The sequence below is a fragment of the Cyprinus carpio genome, chromosome B22, assembly GCF_018340385.1.
Source record: "Cyprinus carpio isolate SPL01 chromosome B22, ASM1834038v1, whole genome shotgun sequence".
Lineage (NCBI taxonomy): Eukaryota > Metazoa > Chordata > Actinopteri > Cypriniformes > Cyprinidae > Cyprinus > Cyprinus carpio.
This window is the reverse complement of record NC_056618.1, coordinates 21,942,407-21,961,856: the sequence shown is the minus strand read 5'-3', so window position 1 is coordinate 21,961,856 and position 19,450 is coordinate 21,942,407. Positions and strand designations below refer to the sequence as shown.

The 19,450-nt window shown below is 39.6% G+C and overlaps 3 protein-coding genes across 3 annotated transcripts; all 3 read right to left on the bottom strand.

Moving 5' to 3' along the window:
* Positions 1-1,284: 1,284 nt before the first annotated feature.
* On the bottom strand, positions 1,285-3,153 carry LOC109048500 (natterin-3). The gene is made up of 2 exons (XM_019066165.2): positions 3,039-3,153; positions 1,285-2,463 (listed from the first exon to the last, which is right to left on the bottom strand). Exons 1-2 carry the CDS (start codon positions 3,130-3,132, stop codon positions 1,409-1,411), a joined length of 1,149 nt encoding a protein of 382 aa, XP_018921710.2. The 5' UTR covers positions 3,133-3,153; the 3' UTR covers positions 1,285-1,408.
* Positions 3,154-12,031: 8,878 nt separating this feature from the next.
* On the bottom strand, positions 12,032-13,196 carry LOC109048558 (natterin-3-like; the record flags this gene model as incomplete). Its single annotated transcript, XM_019066206.2, has 1 exon — positions 12,032-13,196. A coding segment is annotated over one exon (1,041 nt), but the record flags the coding sequence as incomplete, so codon positions are not given.
* Positions 13,197-17,721: 4,525 nt separating this feature from the next.
* On the bottom strand, positions 17,722-18,990 carry fam32a (family with sequence similarity 32 member A). The gene is made up of 4 exons (XM_019065949.2): positions 18,828-18,990; positions 18,481-18,619; positions 18,185-18,238; positions 17,722-18,107 (listed from the first exon to the last, which is right to left on the bottom strand). The coding sequence occupies exons 1-4, from the start codon at positions 18,893-18,895 to the stop codon at positions 18,039-18,041; spliced, it is 330 nt and encodes a 109-aa protein (XP_018921494.1). The 5' UTR covers positions 18,896-18,990; the 3' UTR covers positions 17,722-18,038.
* Between the last annotated feature and the right edge of the window lie 460 nt (positions 18,991-19,450).

The window sequence follows — 19,450 nt, the reverse complement described above, 5'->3', positions numbered from 1 at the left end:
GAATTCTATAAATACAGTTATATCATAATATTCGCATATGTTAATAATACAAATACTATTTATATTAATGCTGTATAATAAGCTACTGAGGACCTTTTATTATTTTTAATGCATCAACATATTTTGATCTGTTTTTTTTTTTTTCATTGCATGGGATGAGACTGTATAAGAAGTTACTGAGGACTATTCGTAATTTTTAACGCATCAATATTTAAAATTTTCTTATTTATTTTCACTGCTTGGGATGCTGTAAAATGATCACTATAATGGGTGTCCAATAGTTTTAAAACGTTTTGGAACAACTGAACTACTATACGGAAAAAAAAAATCTTTTTTTTTAAACATACTATGATTTGGAACAAACTAATTTTATTTTTCGAATACTATTTAGGATGGATAGTATGCGAATTGGGACGCAGCATCTTCTCTCTCTTTCTTCATTACAAAAAGGTTAGTAAAAATGCCAAATGATAAGAACAATTACTAATTCACATTCTTTACTGTCCAGTTAATGTATTTCAATTAGTAATTTTAGAACAGCTGTCATGTCATAGTGTTCACTGTTGTTTAACACTTTGCAATGACTTTGAAGAGGTCAAGTTTATGAGTAACTGTACATAAAATAAGCATTTCAATGTACTTATTAATGGGTTTGTTTTTAATGTTAAAGTTAACAACTGCCAGTGTGAGAATACAAAAATACAGTATAACATATACTGTTACTTACCTGTGTTACGTACCTGAATTCAGTCTGCTGTGTGAGCTGTGTGAAACGTTCATAGGATTTATTTCTTTGTTTATTATTTGTTATCACTGAGTGTTTGTATATGTTGTTACATTTATTTTCCTAATGTGAAATACTGTGGGTTAAAGTTTCATGGATTTATTTTTTATAAATTGGTGTTTTTGTATATTGATTAATTTATTTTTTTTAATTTATAATTGTATCTTTATAAATTATAATAGGCTAATGATAATTTATAATAATTGTTATATTATATTATTTTATTATTATATAAATATTATAATAATTTATAATTTATATCTTAATAATTGTCTTTTTGTAATGAAGATAGAGAGAGAGAGAGACATGAAGAAAGACAGAGAGAAGAGACTTGTCTCTCTGTCTTTCTTCATTACAAAAAGACAATTATCATCTGTTAAGTGGACTTCCATTGCGGGGTCATGTTTAAAAGTATTAGCAGTTTTCAAATCTACAAATGAACACACAGATGTTTATTTAAAAAGGATGCACAATAAAACTGAGGCAAATGACAGTGCTGGTAGTCTGTTCAATGCTGATTTAATGTTGATTCTGTGATTATGACATTCTATTATAATCATACACTTACACAATACATCATGTTTTGGAGAAGTTGCACACTGGTTATGTAGGCCTATGTTTTGACTAACACTTACTTCTATCAGAGAGAGGTTGGCAGGGATTCACAAGTGTTTGAAGTTCTGCTACTTCCTGATGGATGTAGGTGCCGTTGATGAAGGTCTTGTGTATTTTGTTGTTTTTGTACACTCTAGTGATTTCGCCAGTGAACGGGACTTCAGCCGTGAAGGTATTGCTTGTAATGTCAATGGTGCAAGAATGGTTGGGTGGAACCTCCACCTCCATGCCCACAGAGTGCAGGGTTTTCTCAACTACAGATGCAGTATTAGAACGAGAGCGACTGTAGTCATATTTAAGCCCAAGTTTTCCTCCAATATTCGTTATATTTGGAAGTGTACCATTGACTGATATCTCTGCATTCACTCCAAATTTATGGGTTCTACCTGTTTGGTAAGAAGTTATTTTATCAATGTTTTGATCCAATTTTACAGTATGTTTGGCTGGTTTGCAATTCTTGTTGGAAGCTTGGAAATGTTTAAGAACTTCTAGGATTTCTGCCGTCACTACACTTGACATTAAATATTCAACAACGTGTAAATGCTGCATTTTAATGTCAGTGTTTAAGGTGAGGACTTTAGTTGGTACATTAACCGGTTCCTTCATTAAACTGAGTGCAGTCATTCTAACATACCCGAAGGCATTTTTAGCAACAAAGTAACCATTACAAGTCTCCACTGACATAGGTGGAATCTTTTGATTGGTACATTCCTTCCATTCCATCATTTCAAAGTTATCCTTGTTTACTAGAAACATAATTTCATTATAAGAAACATGTCTGAAGCTTTTATTTACTTCATTGGATGACCATGTTACACATGAGCTTTTCTCTTTGTCAAAGAAGCAAAGCTCACATTGTGGCAGATGCTTAGCAATGTAATACTCGTTTGTCTTATCCTTGAAAGAAACTGCGTCCTTTGGCACTTCTGCTGATGTGACCCATTCCAAGTAGCTGTTGAGTTCAGTTGCACTCTGGATGACATTTTTGCTGTCATCAGATTTAGATTGTTGTTTAGCGCTATACTTTCCACGTCGATGAACCTGATGAGGGCTCTTTGAAGGCTCTGCAAAACAAATGCAAAACAGAACAGAAAATGAAATGTCCAATGAGTGGCACTATAAAGCACATTGGATTTTTCCAAAAACAGGTGAATGTGAATGGCAACATTATATTACATTAGTTCTTGCATGTATTGGAAATTAAATGTCTCCAAACCCTGGAGCTGTGGATGCATGCCATTGCTAATGGAACATTTCACCCCCCAAAAAAGATGTTTCTGTCACTGTTTAAAGTGATGGCATTGACTCAAAAGTTTTTGAAGAGTGAAAAGGATCCCGGATTTGTCACATTCTCAACTTTTATCAAATGTCATCATTTAATACCTTTGATGGCAGTCACATTCTCAACTTTTATCAAATGTCATCATTTAATACCTTTGATGGCATGATGGCTATACTACATGATAGTTTTTAAGTTATTCTTTTGTAGATTTTATTTCAAGTGTGTTGCATTTCTACAAAATTGAGACGTTTTGTACTAGATTTTTAAAAACATTTCTCATTTTTGTCACCTAAATTGTTTGATGTGTTCAAGTAGAGGTAAGTCAGCGATCAGGATTGTCACAGAAAGAAAATATACCAGCTCTTTCGCCGGATGGACTGAAATCCCCTCCAGTCAGCTGTAGACTGATCAGCAGCAACACAAACATGATCCTCATGCTGAAATCCATCATCAACTGCCTTCACGCTTTCTGTGAGATATCACCAAAGAGTTCACATAGAACTCATGACATTACAAATATATGGTTCACTAAAAGTTTAGCTGAGCTCTGCAGGGCTGCGGATCTCCAGGACCGGAGTTCGCCACCCCTGATATATAGTCTTTAGCCCGATTCGGACGGTAATTGTTTTATTGTTACGTGTGTGATTTTAGTGATTTTAAACGTTTGTAGTGGGTGGTTTGTTTTTTATTTGAATTCTTGATATATGTTTTTTTTTTTTTTCTCTCACGTAAAAATCCCCAGCCGAATTACCTACTGTTTTTTGACAAACACCGAGGTCGTGTGGGGATTTAATTGCCGTCCGAATCCACATCTTTGAGTTTACAAGAAGAAATCGATTCAAAATTCAGTGCTTAATCCCTTTCTGAGTACTCCCGAACACCGTAAGTTACGTTAACTGTTGTACTTCGGTGTAGTTTAGTGAGAATTTATAACTTGGGTTTTATATATGAGTTTATTTTTAAATTTGTTTTTATGAGAGTCAATTAATTTGAAAATATTGCTTTAACTGTATACTACAAATCAAGAACTTTGCAAAAAAGAAGCACAATATCCTTGTCATTTGATGTCAAATGTCTTGCGTCTTGTCTTAATTTTTTATGTGTGAATGGGGTCTTATGTTGTTTTTTTGTATTTTTAGAGTGATGTGTCATGTGTGTAGTTTGTAGGTGTAAGCAGTACCACTTGCCTTTCCAACCATATGAGTTATCAGTTTGTTCAATATTTACCCTGTGCTCATTTATTTAAAACAGTAGATCCATGAGTGGTTTTACAGTCTTTGTAAGACCTGATAAATTAGCCAGCCGTTGAAAGAGCTACCAAAGGTGTTCAGAGTGCTTAATTTCATTCAACATCTGCATGTTAAAGTCACACTGCAACTACAAATACTGTCAGTTAATTATAACTGTAAATTATTTAGAATTTCGTGCTATCTTTGTGCATACCCTTACGAAAATTAACCATGGTTTTATTATAGTAAAAGTGTAGTAACCATGTTTTTTTTTGGCATATTGATAACCACAATTTTACTACAAATACCATGGTTAAACTAGGGTTAGTACAGAAAAACCATGGATAATTTGTGGTTTAACTATAGTAACCATGTTTTTTGGTTTTATGAAACCATGGTTAATTTTCCTAAGGAATGCTTTTCTTTCTTTTCTGTTTTTGCCTGGCTCCTCCTATACTAGGCTCTGGAGGGAGATGATTGTCAACCCCTGATTCTTATTTTCATCAGGAACCCTATTCCCTACATTTGTCCCCTAATATAGTTCACTTGAAGGAGTGAATGAAAATGAGTGAGCGAATTCAGGTACTGAGTGTCTCTGTAGGGGATGTATAGGCTTTTTCGTGTCATGTTTTGTGTTTGTGTTTGTACTCACGTAGTCTCCATGTGCTCGTTTGGTTGATTGTTGTCACCTGTGTGTTGATTGTCTAGATCCAGCTGATCCTCATCTCCACTCAGCTACATATACTCACTCATCTCTCTGTCTGTTGTCAGATCCTCATTCATGTCTCCACTTCCTAGTAGGATTACCGTCTTCCGTGTTCGTTTGCTGGATTGTGTTCGTGTTGTCGTCTTCGTGTCAGTGTTCCGGTCTGTTCCTGGTTTCATCCAGTGACCGTCTTCACCTTCACCATCGACTTCACCATCCAGCTCTTCTCACGCCACCGTAGACCTTCGTTTCCATTGCCTACATTCTGGACTCTGATTTCAATAAAACTTCTTCTGATTGCCCTGCAATTGCTTCCTCCTCTTTTACAAGCCGTCACAGTAGGATCTGACCATCATGGAAGCAGCAGGCGATCGCTCCCCATCTCATCTGGAGGAGTTTCTGCAGAGAGCCGTTGGTCGTATGGATCGCCAAGACAAGGTGATAGATGAGATGGGTCGAGCTTTCCAAGCAATGGTGACGAAGGTGTCCGAGCTCGCTACCAGGCTCAACAACAACAAACAACAACCGCCACCCGCTGCGCCTCCCACGACGGCCGATCGTCTCCGGAGGGATTTCCCAGTCCGAACCACGCCTCCCCATCCCTGAGAAATATGCGGGTGAGCCAAAGTTTTGTCGATCATTTCTGTTCATTGTTCTCTGCACTTCGCCCTGCAGCCCCCACGTTTAACACCGAGGAAATGAAGGTGGCATTCGTCTTGTCACTACTGACGGGGAGGGGCTGCCCTCTGGGGGACGGCGGTGTGGGGAGAACCAAGACAGCTGCTGTGTGCCTCGTTCCACGCCCTTTCGGAGGAGAGAGGAACGGGTCTTCGACCGCGCGTCCGTCGCCGGGAGGGAGGCGGCTAGACTTCTCACGGACCTACGTCAGGAAGACAGGTCCGTATCCGACTATTCCATTGAGTTCCGCACCCTGGCGGCGGAGTGTGAACGAAGAGGCGCAGTGGGATCACTTCCTGCATGGGTTGGCTGACCCGCATCCAACAGGACGATCCGCGCCGTCGAGCTCCCCCACTTCTCTCAATGGCCTGATCGACTGTCCCCCCCTTCAGAGTAGACAACCGACTCGACCAAGCCGCCAGACGGAGGGGGAGAGCAGTTTCGCGACCAGACCGGAGGCTCAGCGTCAGCGCTCAGAGGTTGCGGTCAGCCCACCTGGAAGATCTTGAACCCATGCAGGTGGGGCGAGCTCGGCTCTCCCGGGAGGAGAGGATCAGGCGGAGATCCCTGGGACTATGTTTATACTGGGGGCAGCCAAGAACATCACATCCAGCGCTGTCCGGTAAAAGACCAAGCCCGATAGTAAAACGGAGGCTATTATCGGGTGGGATCTCTGCCAGGAAGACCTCATCTACATCGAACTTCTTCCGGTGAGTCTACGGTGGTCCACCCACGCACTCGATCATCACGCTTTGTTGGATCCGGGGCAGAGGGTAGTTTCATGGACTTTAAGTTTGATACTAAACTCAACATTCCTTCACCTCCCTCAACCACCCCATTGTCAACGGACACAGACTGCCAGTCATCACACAGACCACTTTACCGTTTCTCTCATCACATCTGGCAACCATACGGAGGAGAATCACGGACTCACCTCAATCCCCCATTGTTCTCGGTCACACCTGGCTCCAGAAACACAACCCCAGGATCGATTGGCGCCTCGGATCTGTGGTTAGCTGGAGCGAGGAGTGTCATTTGTCTTGGTCTTTTGTCTGCTGGTGTTAATGTTTCTGAGTCTGTGTTTCAGCGGGGAAGCAGTGGATTTGGCTAACGTGCCCGCGGAGTACCACGACCTGAAGGAGGTGTGTCAGTAAGTCTCGGGCTGATTCTCTTCCTCCTCATCGTCCCTATGACTGTGGCGATAGAGTTATTGCCAGGAACTTCTCCGCCTAAGGGCAAGTTATATTCTTTGTCTATTCCAGAGACGGCGGCCATGGAGAAATATATATCCAGTTTCTCTAGCAACGGGGGTTCATCCGTCTTCTCCAGCGGGGGCGGGGTTTTTTTTGTGGGGAAAGAAGGACGGATCCTTGCGACTTGCATTGACTACCGAGGGCTGAACAACATAACGGTAAAGAATACCTATCCTTTGCCGCTTATGTCTTTCTTCTGAGAGGTTGCAGGGAGCGTCCGTTTTCACTAAATTGGACTTACGTAATGCTTATCATTTGGTCCGCATCAGGGAGGGGGGATGTGGAAGACTGCCTTTAACACCCCTAGAGGCCATTTTGAGTACTGTGTGATGCCTTTCGGGCTAACGAACTCGCCGGCAGTCTTCCAAGCACTCGTTAATGACGTGTTGCGAGACATGGTCGATCTGTTCATATATGTTTACCTGGATGACATATTGATTTTTTCTTCGTCTCTCCAGGAACACGTGCAACACGTACGACGAGTGCTTCTGCGGTTGCTAGAGAATGGATTGTTTGTCAAGGCAAATGCGTTTTTCATGCACAGTCTGTTTCTTTTCTGGACACATCATTTTGACTGAGGGTGTTCGCATGGATCCTAAGTTAAGGCTGTGGTAATTGGCCATCCCCAGAGTCTCGCAAGGCCCTGCAGAGATTTCTGGGGTTCGCCAATTTTTCATTCGCAATTTCAGCCAACTAGCCGCTCCTCTGACCGCTGACCTCCCCTAGGTTGACGTTCAGGTGTTCAAACGCAGCCGAGGCTGCGTTTGTGCTGCTTTGTTTCAGCTCCCATTCTTCACCCCTGATCGCTCACGTCAATTCATAGTGGAGGCGACGCGTCAGAGGTGGAGTAGGAGCAGTTTTGTCCCAACGCGCATCCTCAGACGGAAAGGTGCATCCTTGCGCGTATTATTCTCACCGTTTATCTCCTGCGGAAGTTAATTATGACACTTGGCAATCAGCAAATTGTTGGCAGTCAAACTTGCACTGGAAGAATGGCGTCACTGGCTTGAAGGGTCGGGTGTACCTTTCATTGTATGGACGGACCATAAGAATCGAATACATTAGAACCGCCAAAAGACTTTACTCCAGGCAAATTTTTCGGTCGTTTTGATTTTACACTTTCTTACCGGCCGGGTTCCTTTGTGCTTTATCCCGTCTTTTGAGCGTTCCGAAACTGCTAACTCCCGAGCCCATTTTACCGGGGACCATCATTATCTCCGCGCTCAGATAGTCGAATCGAAGTTGTAGAAGGGGTAACCGAACCGATTGTTTGTTTTGGGGTCATTGTTCCAGTGTTGCTTGTCACCCAGGCGTTAGTAGAACTAGGTTTCTAGTCAAGCAACGATTTTGGTGGCCTGTATGGCTCGTGACGTCCACGACTTCGTCTGGCTTGTTCAGTTTGCGCTATTGGTAAGACTTCCAATCGACCTCCAGATGGGTTTACGATCTTACCGCTGTCTGTCCCTTTCGAGACCCCTGGTCCCACATTTTCGCTAGATTTGCATTACCGCGCCCTCCCGCCCTCTAAGGGCAAACCATTTTAACCGGTGGACCGGTTCTCGAAGGCGACTCATTTTATTCCCTTGCCCAAATTACCATCAGCCAAGGAAACAGCGGTAGCTGTCATTGACCACGTCTTCCGTTAACATGGCCTTCCGACAGACGTGGTTTCTGACAGGGGTCCCCAATTTGTGTTTTGAGAATTTTGTAAATGTTAGGAGCGCTCGAGCGAGCCAATCAGGATGTCGAACGGGTTTTGCGATGGTTCCAATAATCCTTCGTCCTGGTCAATCTTTACCAGTGTCATCTACGGGCATGTCCCATTTAAGTGTAGTTTAGGGTACCAACAACTAATTTTGTCAGTACGGAATCCGAGGTTTCGGTTCCCCTCGCACACGCACTAGTCCGGAGGTGTCACCGCACCTGGACCAGAGCTCGCAGAGCTCTGCTCTAGGTCGCGCACCAAGGCTAAGGCCGATTTCGAAGCCTCCCGTTAACGTCGTCGGTCAAAGAGTGTGCTTTCTACCCAGAATATTCCTATGCGTTCCGTTTCGAATAAGCTTGCTCCCAGATTTATTGGCCCGTTTTCTGTTACCAAAATCATTATCCGGTAACAGTGCGTCTTAGCCTTCCTCCGGCGTACAGGGGGTTCATCCCGTGTTCCATGTGTCCAAAAATTAAACCGGTGATTTTTTCCCGTCTTAACCCGCCTGCCCCGGTTCCCCCCCGCCTCGTATCGGTATTCGTTTTGACTCTAGACGGAGGGGACGCGGATTTCAGTATTGGTGGATTGGGAAGGTTACGGTCCGGAGGAGAGCAGGTGGGTTCCTGCTCGGGACATACTTTCACCGCCTTATTGATGATTACAATCTACAGGTAAAGCATACGTCAGGTGACGTCCTAGGGGAGGGGGGTACTCACGGTAGGAAATCCATTGTTTCCTCCGTGTCATGTTTGGTGTTTGTCACGTATAGTCTCCATGTGCTCGTTTGGTTGATTGTTGTCACCTGTGTGTTGAAGATCCTCATTCATGTCTCCACTTCCTAGTTGGATTACCATCTTCCGTGTTCGTGTGCTGGATTGTGTTCGTGTTGTCGTCTTCGTGTCAGTGTTCCGGTCTGTTCCTGGTTTCATCCATTGACCGTCTTCACCTTCACCATCCAGCTCTTCTCACGCCACCGTAGACCTTCGTTTCCATTGCCTAATTCAGGATTACTGCTTGCTTCCTCCTCTTTTACAAGCCGTCACACTGAGTGCACCAGAAGGGCTGCCACTGTCATAGTTTGTGCTTGCTGTTTAATAATCATTTGCAATTTAGCAAACTGGCAGCTCCAGTAGTAATGAAAAGATTTATTGAGCATAACTTTAACAGTGCATTATGGGTATTATTTAGCCGTTGAGTGTACATTGTTTGTACACTCGTTATTGTTGTGCATTATGGGATTGAACGAGTGCACTCAATAACATCAACTATGGTTTTGGACACCACTACAAATGGATGTTCCATCAAATAGTGCCCTATTTAAAGGTATAGGGAGGCGATTTCGGACACCGCTTCAGAGACCACAGAGCAGTGTCATCAATTTAGCAATTTTGTCACTATTTAGAGACTTACATGCCTTTTTAGAGACTTTTTTAAAAAAAATTCCTAGCGACAAAACTAGCTACTTCTTGGACAAACCTTAGTTAGTTTCAGAAACTTGACAGTATAACTTAATCTAGCGACATTTAGCAAGCTTTAGCTACTTTTCATTGAAAGCAGTTAGTAATGGAAATGGAGAAGTGCTACAGGCGTGCTCCATCCGGACAGCCAAAATCCCTCACAATCATTAAGAAACAACTGAAAACTCATCTTTTCTGTGGGTATCTAACTGTCTCCTCATAATAATAATAAATTAAAAATAAAAAAACTATTCCTTCACTTTTTCTGTTCTCTTACTATCCGTGTATCTTCCTGTCCTAGCTTTTACTACTTTGAACGTTGACTAATACTTTGTATAACAGGCACTTCTCATGTTTATTGGCATCTTATGGTAAATAGCTGGTTGTATTCCTCAATTGTAAGTGGCTTTGGATAAAAGCGTTTGTGGCTCGGGTGGCAGGAGTCTCTGATGATCTTCCGTGCTTTTCTCACACATCTCTGAGTGTAGTTGTCCTGGAGGGAGGGAAGCATACCTCCGACAATGTGCTGGTCTGTCTGAACTATTCTTTGCAGGACTTTCTGGTTGAGAGCGGTGCAGTTCGGTGACGCAGCCAGTCAGGATGCCCTCCACAGTGCTGTAGAACTGTCTGAGGATTTTTGAGCTCAGACCAAATTTCTTCAGTTGCCTGAGGAAGAAAAGATGCTAGTGGGCCTTCCTCACTACTGACTGTGTGTGAGTAGTCCAGGTGAGGTCGTCGGTGATGTGAACGCCGAGGAACTTGAAGCTGCAGACCCGCTCCACTGGAGTCCCGTCGATGGTGATGAGGGAGTGGCATCCATAGGCAATATTATCCAGGGCCTGTCATTATTGTTTCGCGGGCTATGTGACATCAGAGCTCGGAACTGGGAGTACATCGATCTAGTACGAGTTCACAGGTGGGAAGTCACGGGTTTGACTGCCGTTCCAGTGCACTTTCACGGTTAGAAGGATGGAAAAACACTGGTTACGGGTTGCCTGGAACACGGCATAAGCCCTGCCCATGTGAGGCGCGCCACTTCCGGCTAACTCTGTTCTGTAGTTTATTAAAAGTTGATTAATTCGGAACGTGTCTCCACTCCATATTGCACCAAAATGCGACACTGGACTCCATTGGGTCCGCAGCAACACACCTGCCACGCGTGAAGTCGACTGGATGAGCGGTTCTCGACATAATATAAATGCAAATAGACAAGACACACAGAGATTCCTGTCTTTATTAGAGAGAAGAATATGTTCAGACCCCTCTCTCCGAAGCTTCGAATATTCAGTGTTGATTACTATCGAAGCTTCAAAGCTCAAAAAATGGTATTCAGACCAGCCATAGACTTTACAACATTATTTTTTTGGGCTGCTGTAACTGTGTTTGTAAGACACATTTATTATGGCAAGAAATACCAAAAAGAGACTGCAACCAAGTGATATCGGTTTGTTGATGATAATCTTCACCCAGATTCAGTATGCAGTATTTGTGAGGAGTTATAATCTAAAGTTTCTAATTTTAATATCTCTTTGATTATATAGTATAGGATCCAACAGTGTAATAATTTATGAAGGATTTTAAAAGCATGATAAGACACAAGCATTTTGAACTGCTGTGTCCTTTAAAAACAAAGAGAAACATCAAGAATCAGTGTATGAATCTCATCAATGGTGACAATCAAAAGTCCACAACTTTAACCCGGAGATCTTTTGACAGTGCCTTGCCACCCAGAGTTGATTGTTCGCTTCAGTTGCACTACCAAGGACTGAAATGCTCCGGGAAAGCTCTTTTCATGAGCTAATCAAAACGATCACAGTTGAAAGTCAAATGGCTTTGTGTGCCATTGAGAAGGTGATTAACTACACCTGAATGAGTTTACTAGTCATTTTTAGTTTTGGTTTTGTGTTCAAAACGATCACAGTTGAAAGTCATACTAGTCATTTTTAGGAAGGGGTGAACCTATTTTTTTTCTCTTTTTTTTCTGACATGTTGGTGATATATTTTTCACTATTCACTTGGATGTTGGATGTATTTACTGAGTATATTCATTTCAGGCTGCAAAGCAACAAAATGTGATTATTTTAAAGGGGGGTGATTCTTTTCTATACCCACTGTAAAATGATTTTATACAGATGGTGCTTAGCAACTTGAGACAGCAGTGACAGGATTTGGGGTTGCAATACCAGCTAAAGGAATTTTTGTTTTGACTGTTGAGCTGCCGGCCCATTTAAAATTATTAGTGGTTTTGAAATCTACAAATGAACACACAGATGTTTATTTAAAAAGGATGCACAATAAAACTGAGGCAGATGACAGTGCTGGTAGTCTGTTCAATGCTGATTTAATGTTGATTCTGTGATTATGACATTCTATTATAATCATACACTTACACAATACATCATGTTTTGGAGAAGTTGCACACTGGTTATGTAGGCCTATGTTCTGACTAACATTTACTTCTATCAGAGAGAGGTTGGCAGGGATTGACAAGTGTTTGAATTTCTGCTACTTCCTGATGGATGTAGGTGCCGTTGATGAAGGTCTTGTGTATTTTGTTGTTTTTGTACACTCTAGTGATTTCGCCAGTGAACGGGACTTCAGCCGTGAAGGTATTGCTTGTAATGTCAATGGTGCAAGAATTGTTGGGTGGAACCTCCACCTCCATGCCCACAGAGTGCAGGGTTTTCTCAACTACAGATGTAGTATTAGAACGAGAGCGAGTGTAGTCATATTTAAGCCCAAGTTTTCCTCCAATATTCCCCATAGTTAGAATTTTACCACCGACTGATATCTCTGCGTTTACTCCAAATGTATGGGTTCTACCTGTTTGGTAAGTAGTTGTTTTATCAATATTTTGGTCGAATTTCACCGTATGTTTGGACGGTTTGCAGTTCTTGTTGGAAGCTTGGAAATGTTTAAGAACTTCTAGGTTTTCTGCCGTCACCACACTTGACATGAAATACTCAGCAATGTTTAAATGCTGCATTTTAAAGTCAGTGTTTAAGGTGAGGACTTCAGTTGTTTCAGTAACACTTTCTGTGGTCAGATCAGTGTCCCCCTCAGTTTTAGCAATAAAGTACTCATCACATATTTCTATGAACATATGTGGAATCGTTTGATTGGTACAATTCTTCCATTCGATAATTTCAAAGTTATCCTTGTTCACTAGAAACATAATTTCATCGGCTCTAACATCTGATCTGCTTTCACGCTCCTGTACCCATGTTACACATGAGCTTTTCTCTTTGTCAAAGAAGCAAGGCTCACATGGCAGACGCTTAGCAATGTAATACTCCTTTTGTCCATCCTTGACAGAAACTGCATCCTTCGGCACTTTTGCTGATGCGGTCCATTCTAAGTAGCTGTTGCGTTCAGTTGCACTCTGGACGACATTTTTATCATTTTCTATTTTGGTTTTAGCAGATTTAGCAGATTTAGAAGTGAACCGTCGTTGAAACCAGTTACGAATCTTTGAAGGCTCTGCAAGACAAATCCAGAACAGAAATTCAAGGGCTAATGATACCACTACCACATGTTTTTTAAGTCATTCTTTTATAGATTTTTTTTTTCTCAAAAATTCATGAAAACCATCTTGAACTTGAGAATTTAAGATGTTTTAAACTAGATTTTTAACAACATTCAGTCAGATGTTACAGGGCAGGTAGGTAAGCAATCAGGATTGGCACAGAAAAATATATATATACTAGTTCTACTTTTGCCGGTTGGACTGAAATCCCCTCCAGTCAGCTGTAGACTGATCAGCAGCAGAACAAACATGATCCTCATGCTGAAATCCATCATCAACTGCCTTCACGCTATCTGTGAGATATCACCAAAGAGTCGAGTGTCAACACCAGAGCACACAAACTTGTCTTTTTTGTTCAGAAATATTTAGGAATTTCAATACAGGCAGACAATAAGGAGTTATAAATACACTGCACAGATGTATTTATGTTCCAGTTTAAATTTAATTTGTATTACTTATTGTATACTACAAATCAAGAACTTAATAAAACGGAAAGCATTATACTCAACGTCACAATTTATATCTTGCAGCATGTCTTACCTAATGGTTAATGGTCACCTGTGAGCTGAAACTGAAGGTCTTCTCTGGTATCTGTGTAATGCAATGCATTTTTGTCCCATCCCTATGCTTCTTTATATTCCTATCCTGATGCAAATGCAACAGTTCACATCACCATACCAGGTCACTTCTCTAAATTGTCATATCTTGTGAAATGCAAAATTATCCTCTCATTTTATCGTCCTATCACTTAAATAGCTGTTGTCTCTTAACTTTCTAACCATCACCACTATGTCATTGACCATATCATTAACGTGACCATAAATGTCTCTTTGTTTAATATTCTCCTTGTACTGTGCTATCATAAATTTAAAACATAAAATCCACAAGTGTAAGACCTGATAAAATAGCTGGCCGTTGAAAGAGCTAACAAACGTGTTCAGCTCAGAGTGCTTCATTTCATTCATCATCTGCATATTAAAGTCACGCTGCAACCGCAACACTGTCAGGTACTTTAAAAATTGTGAATTATTTAAAATCAGGTGTTCCTACAGTTTTTCCGTTTAAAAATTCCATACTTTTCCAGACTCCCATTTCCAGAATTCTCTTTTTCAGACCATGTTTCACTAGTGAAAAACAACTGATGTAGTAACGATCACTTTTTTAAATTCACAATTTGATACTCTCACAATCCTAAAAATATTGCTGTCACAGTAAAAAAATTTCAGTAGTCCAAAACCAGTAAAATTTCACAGTTCTCTGTGCCATGGCAAAAACTAGAAGCTATTAGTAACAAGCATTGTTCAATACTGAAGCCACGTTTTCAAAACTGTTAATACAGTCTGAATTGCCAACATGAATCTTGGCCAAACTGTTAATCTCACCTCCAAAGCTCACTCAGACCAACAAAACACTTCATATATGTCTCAAAATAAGCCTGTTCCACCATAACACTGGCAACAGTTCTCATTCAGAAAACATACCGTATGGATGGATGTATAGTACTGTGAGAAGCTCACTCAGACCAACAAAACACTTTTTAGCAGATGCTTTTATCCAAAGTGATTAACAGTGCATTCAGGCTAACTTTTTTTTTATCTAACATGTGTTTCCCTTGGAATTGAACCCACAACCTTTTGCACTGCTAATGCAATGCTCTACCACTGAGCCACAGGAACACACGCTAATGCAATGCTCTACCACTGAGCCACAGGAACACACATAGGAATGAAATGAGAAAAAATGAACTCCTAGAAAAGCACTGAATTAGTCTGTACCATCGCTATGACAATTTTTCAATTCTCCTAACAGTTTTCCTGAACTCTTACACACCAACACACCTACAACACACAATTGGCAAAACAGTTAATTTCATGCTCAAAATCAAACATTGTAAACTAAACTTCAACACTAATTTTCTAAATACAAAATACTACCAAAATACTGCAAACATGTCTCTAAATCAAATAATTATTCCAAAACAGTAACACATGTTCTCTTCCAACAGGAACATTAGTAAATCATAGGACACTGTCATAAAAACACTAACATCAGATGGAATTACAGAAACTGCATTACTTTATTTATATGTGTTAGGTCTGCCCTTATACAATAGACAATATATTGTGTTGATCAGATTGCGTTTTGACTGCACTGGGAATGGTGGAATGCCACATTGCCCCATGTGATCACATGGTGTAATTTAAACATTTGCATAACTTCAATCAGCTGTTTCTCATTAGCAATGGAATAAAATACAGGGGATATATTTGTGATTCAATTCACAATATGAACAGCTGTTCACTTTGGCTTTTAGCCTATAAGTTAAGTTTAGAAGTTTTTTTTTTGTTTTCTGTTATGGTGTGGTGTGATTTGTTTTTTTGGTTTTGATGTTAAATTGTTTTGGTCTTTGAGCTTTTGTGTAAAAGAAGTTCAAGCATTTTAGTTTTTGTGTTAACTGTGTGCATTTTGTGTCAAAGCAACAAGAAATGTGTTAAATGTATAGCCTATACAGACAGATGTTGTGCCAACTGTGTTAAGAGTTTAGGGAAAGTGTTAAAAGTATTGAAAAAATTGACATAGCCATCGTAAAAAAAACTGTATAAAAAGATAAACCAAAAAAAAAAAAAAAAAGACTTAAAAATAGGACATCTGGGTTGGCTTTCAGTTGATATTGCATAATTGTGTTTGGAATAATTATTATTTAATTTCATCTATTCTGCTAAGATTATATATTTCAATATATTATTCCTGCAGACATGGACAGAGTTTGCCATTGTTCTGATATGAATGTGCTTTTATTAGTTTTGAAAGCAGCGTGCTAGCATTTTAAAAAATGCGCTCCAAATATAGGCCTATAGTGTTTTGCAGATGGTATGAATGACAAAAGCGTTCATGGATTTTGGAAAGTGTGGTCAGTGAATGCATTTTGTGTAAAAGCAATGAAAAATTATTCAGTTTGGGTTCGCATTTAGTTCTGTTTCGCTGAATGTGTGAAGAGTTCTGAAAATGTTGCTTCAGTATTGACCGATGCTTGTTAGCAATTGAAAAAAAAAAAAACTGTAATTTGAGCAGAACCTCTGTGGCCACCATAATCAGTTGAAAAGTTCAAAAGAACAGCAAAAGAAGGGTGGAAGAGAACTTATCTTATTTTTTATACACTGTATTTTGGTTTTTAATATATTCTTGTGTAGACTAATCCATTGTTTTGGTCTTTGAGCTTTTGTGTAAAGAACTGCAAGACTACCATGTTACGATGGAAGAACTCCACCAAACCAGAGGGTTTTTTAACCCGTTGCTTGGGACAAAAAAGGGACAAATCTGCCTGCGCTGTTGATTAAATCCTCTGGCTCTGACCTAGCTCTCTCTCTCTCTATCTGTCTGTGTTTTTGTTTGGTTCCTTTTTTTTTGTTGTAGAAGGTTTATTTTTCTCTCTCTTTGTTTTTTTTTGTGCTTTATTTGTCTTTTTTTTTTTTTTAACTGTATATGCATGCACAGGACACTGTGTTCTCCAGTTTTTGATGTATTGTCTAATGAATGATCTGTAATGCGTATATTATTGGTACAGGTGAAATGGTTTTGAAGCAATTGTTGATTTTGCCAGAAGAGTCAGGGGTTCTGTGAATTTAGTTTGAAGATTTGGATTTGTGTTTAAGGTTTTGAAAAAATAAGTGACGGTTTCAAGAAACGTGTTTTAGGAATTCAGAAAAACTGTAAAATTACCAAAAGCACAAAGCGTATTGGGTGGCTGGCACACTACAAATAATGAATGCATACGAAGACGTGAAATATTATATCCAAGCTACTGTCCCTGCGAGTATTAGGAATTCAAATATAGGCTATACTCTCAAAATAGTATAACTTTATTCTCGTAATAGAAATTTTATTCTAAAAATATTGCAAGATTTAGAAGTTTTTTTTTTTTGTGGCACTAAAACGCCATTGTAGAGCCATATGAAACAAGTTACTCTTATATTTATACTTATATTTCAAAACGTGTTTTTGGGGCCACTATGACTATAACCAGTCAGAAATCTTATTTGTTTTCTGAATGTAGTTTATTTTGTTTACCAATGTTGCATTTGTTTAATCAAAATTCAATATTATGTACACAACCACCCTATAATGATTAAAATCCACCCAGTGTTTTTTTTTTTTTAATGAAAATCTTATCCCTTTCTCAAATCGAGTCTGTGTGACATCACACAGACAGGCCCCTCCCACGATAGTTTGATTGACAGTAGCGTTTCAGCACAGACTGGACTGGTGTTTTAGACCCACCCTGAGTGATCAGTCATCAGTCTGCTATTGTTTTGACGCTGGAGCGGATGATTGAGCTTTTTTTTTTGTTGGATGTAATAATGAATAGCAGTCGTCATTTACTCCCAACATCTGAGCCGCTGAAGACGCAGAAGATTACATTTTTTCTGAAGGGAATGCACCCCCCCCCCCATCTACCTAAATGCGTTTAAAGACTACATGCAACAAATAAAATGCTTAAAACTGTTTATTTGGTGGTCAAGCCTTACAATAAACAAAACCCAATCAAAAATCTTACACAGGTAATTTAACCCAAGTTACAAAATATAATAATCACTACAGGCAAACAGTTGGACTTAAATATGGAAAGAGTTTAAAAATCAAAACTCCAATGTACAGTGAATAATTTTACTACATCCCAAAGGGGAAATTAAAACTGGGGAAGATCGCTCTGGACTTTATTGCAGAGTAAGCAAGAAGCATGTATGGTAACATAACGACAGCAGATTTTGCTCTGAAAGCACCCAGTCGAGAATCCATACAGGTTTATTTAGTCCAGCTGACTTTGGGAATGTCGTAATGCTCTGTCAGTGCGTCCAGGTGTCTGTTGAAATCCTGTAACACACAAAAAAGATGTCATTCACACAGACTACCTAAAAAATGAATATCAACATAACTAGCGACAGACTTACCTCAACTCTTCTCTTGTGTGTTTTGGAAGCCTTCTTTAAAATTCTTTCCATTTGCTATTAAAAAAAAAGTTACAAAGAGAGAATATTATTTTAGAACCCAGCAAGTCATACCGCAATCTCAGTAAGTAGAAAAATTTGGAATTGTGTAATTTCATTACTCAGGCATTCGAAATAATTACTTAAAGCCAATTAATTAATTACTTAATAATGATCTTGTCTTATATGGCAACTGAATAACAGCGTTATATATATAAATATATATAATAATAATAATAATAATATATAATGCGTCACACCCTTTTTTCCTGTAATTTGTCGAACGTTATCTGTGCTGGTGTCCTTTTATCAACATAAACTTTCTTCGCTCCTTCTTCATTCTGAGTGGTCAAAACCTGCTCCTCTAAATGCTTTCTTTCTTTGTCCTTCTTCTTTTTCCTACGGGGGGGGGGAAAAAGTAGATTATAGCCATTAACTTGGTTATATTATAAAACTCACACAGCAACACAGACCTAGCATAACAGCTAACGGCTGCCATGAAGGCAATGCCAACACTTTCCGACAAAACAGGTAAAAATATAGCTACTACTTATACTATACATAACCATACTAATCTTGATAAGCATTAAGATAAACAAATACATACTTTTTACTCGCTAGAGACACTCCTTTCAGTTTTAAAGAGCCTTTTTGAACCGAGTTGTACTCCGACATGTTAGCTAGCTTCTCAAACAGCTTTCGTCGAAACAAACAGATGATGTTTATGAATTAGCCTCGGTTTTACTGCCCTCTAGAGGACACGGGTGACCGGTTTAGCTCAATAATGTGGTTTCACTTCTAAATCTCTTTTATTTTGCACCGTCGTGGTTCAGATTGTGTAACACTTTGTTTGTGTATGTTTATAAATGATTACTGTGCTGCTTGATATAGAGCGCTATTGAAAACAGTGACGTCTGAGCCGAGACTGAAGTGCGTATTACACCAATGTCTAAATATTTTTCATAAGTGTTTCCATTTTCCAAGCAGAGAAAACAGTGGAAAAAATGGGTACATTAACATTTTTCAATATCTTTTTTTATGTCACATTGTCAATGAAACAACCTAGATTCTGTAGTTTATTTTTGTGATGCAAGTTAAAAACTAAATGTTATTCATTTTTGTAATGTATCGTGTTTGTAAATGAGCCTGAGTACTTTCTGTACATCTTGTATTTTTAGGGAAAGAAGGAAGAGAAAAAATGTCTAGAGCTATGACAAAGTAATTAGTAGA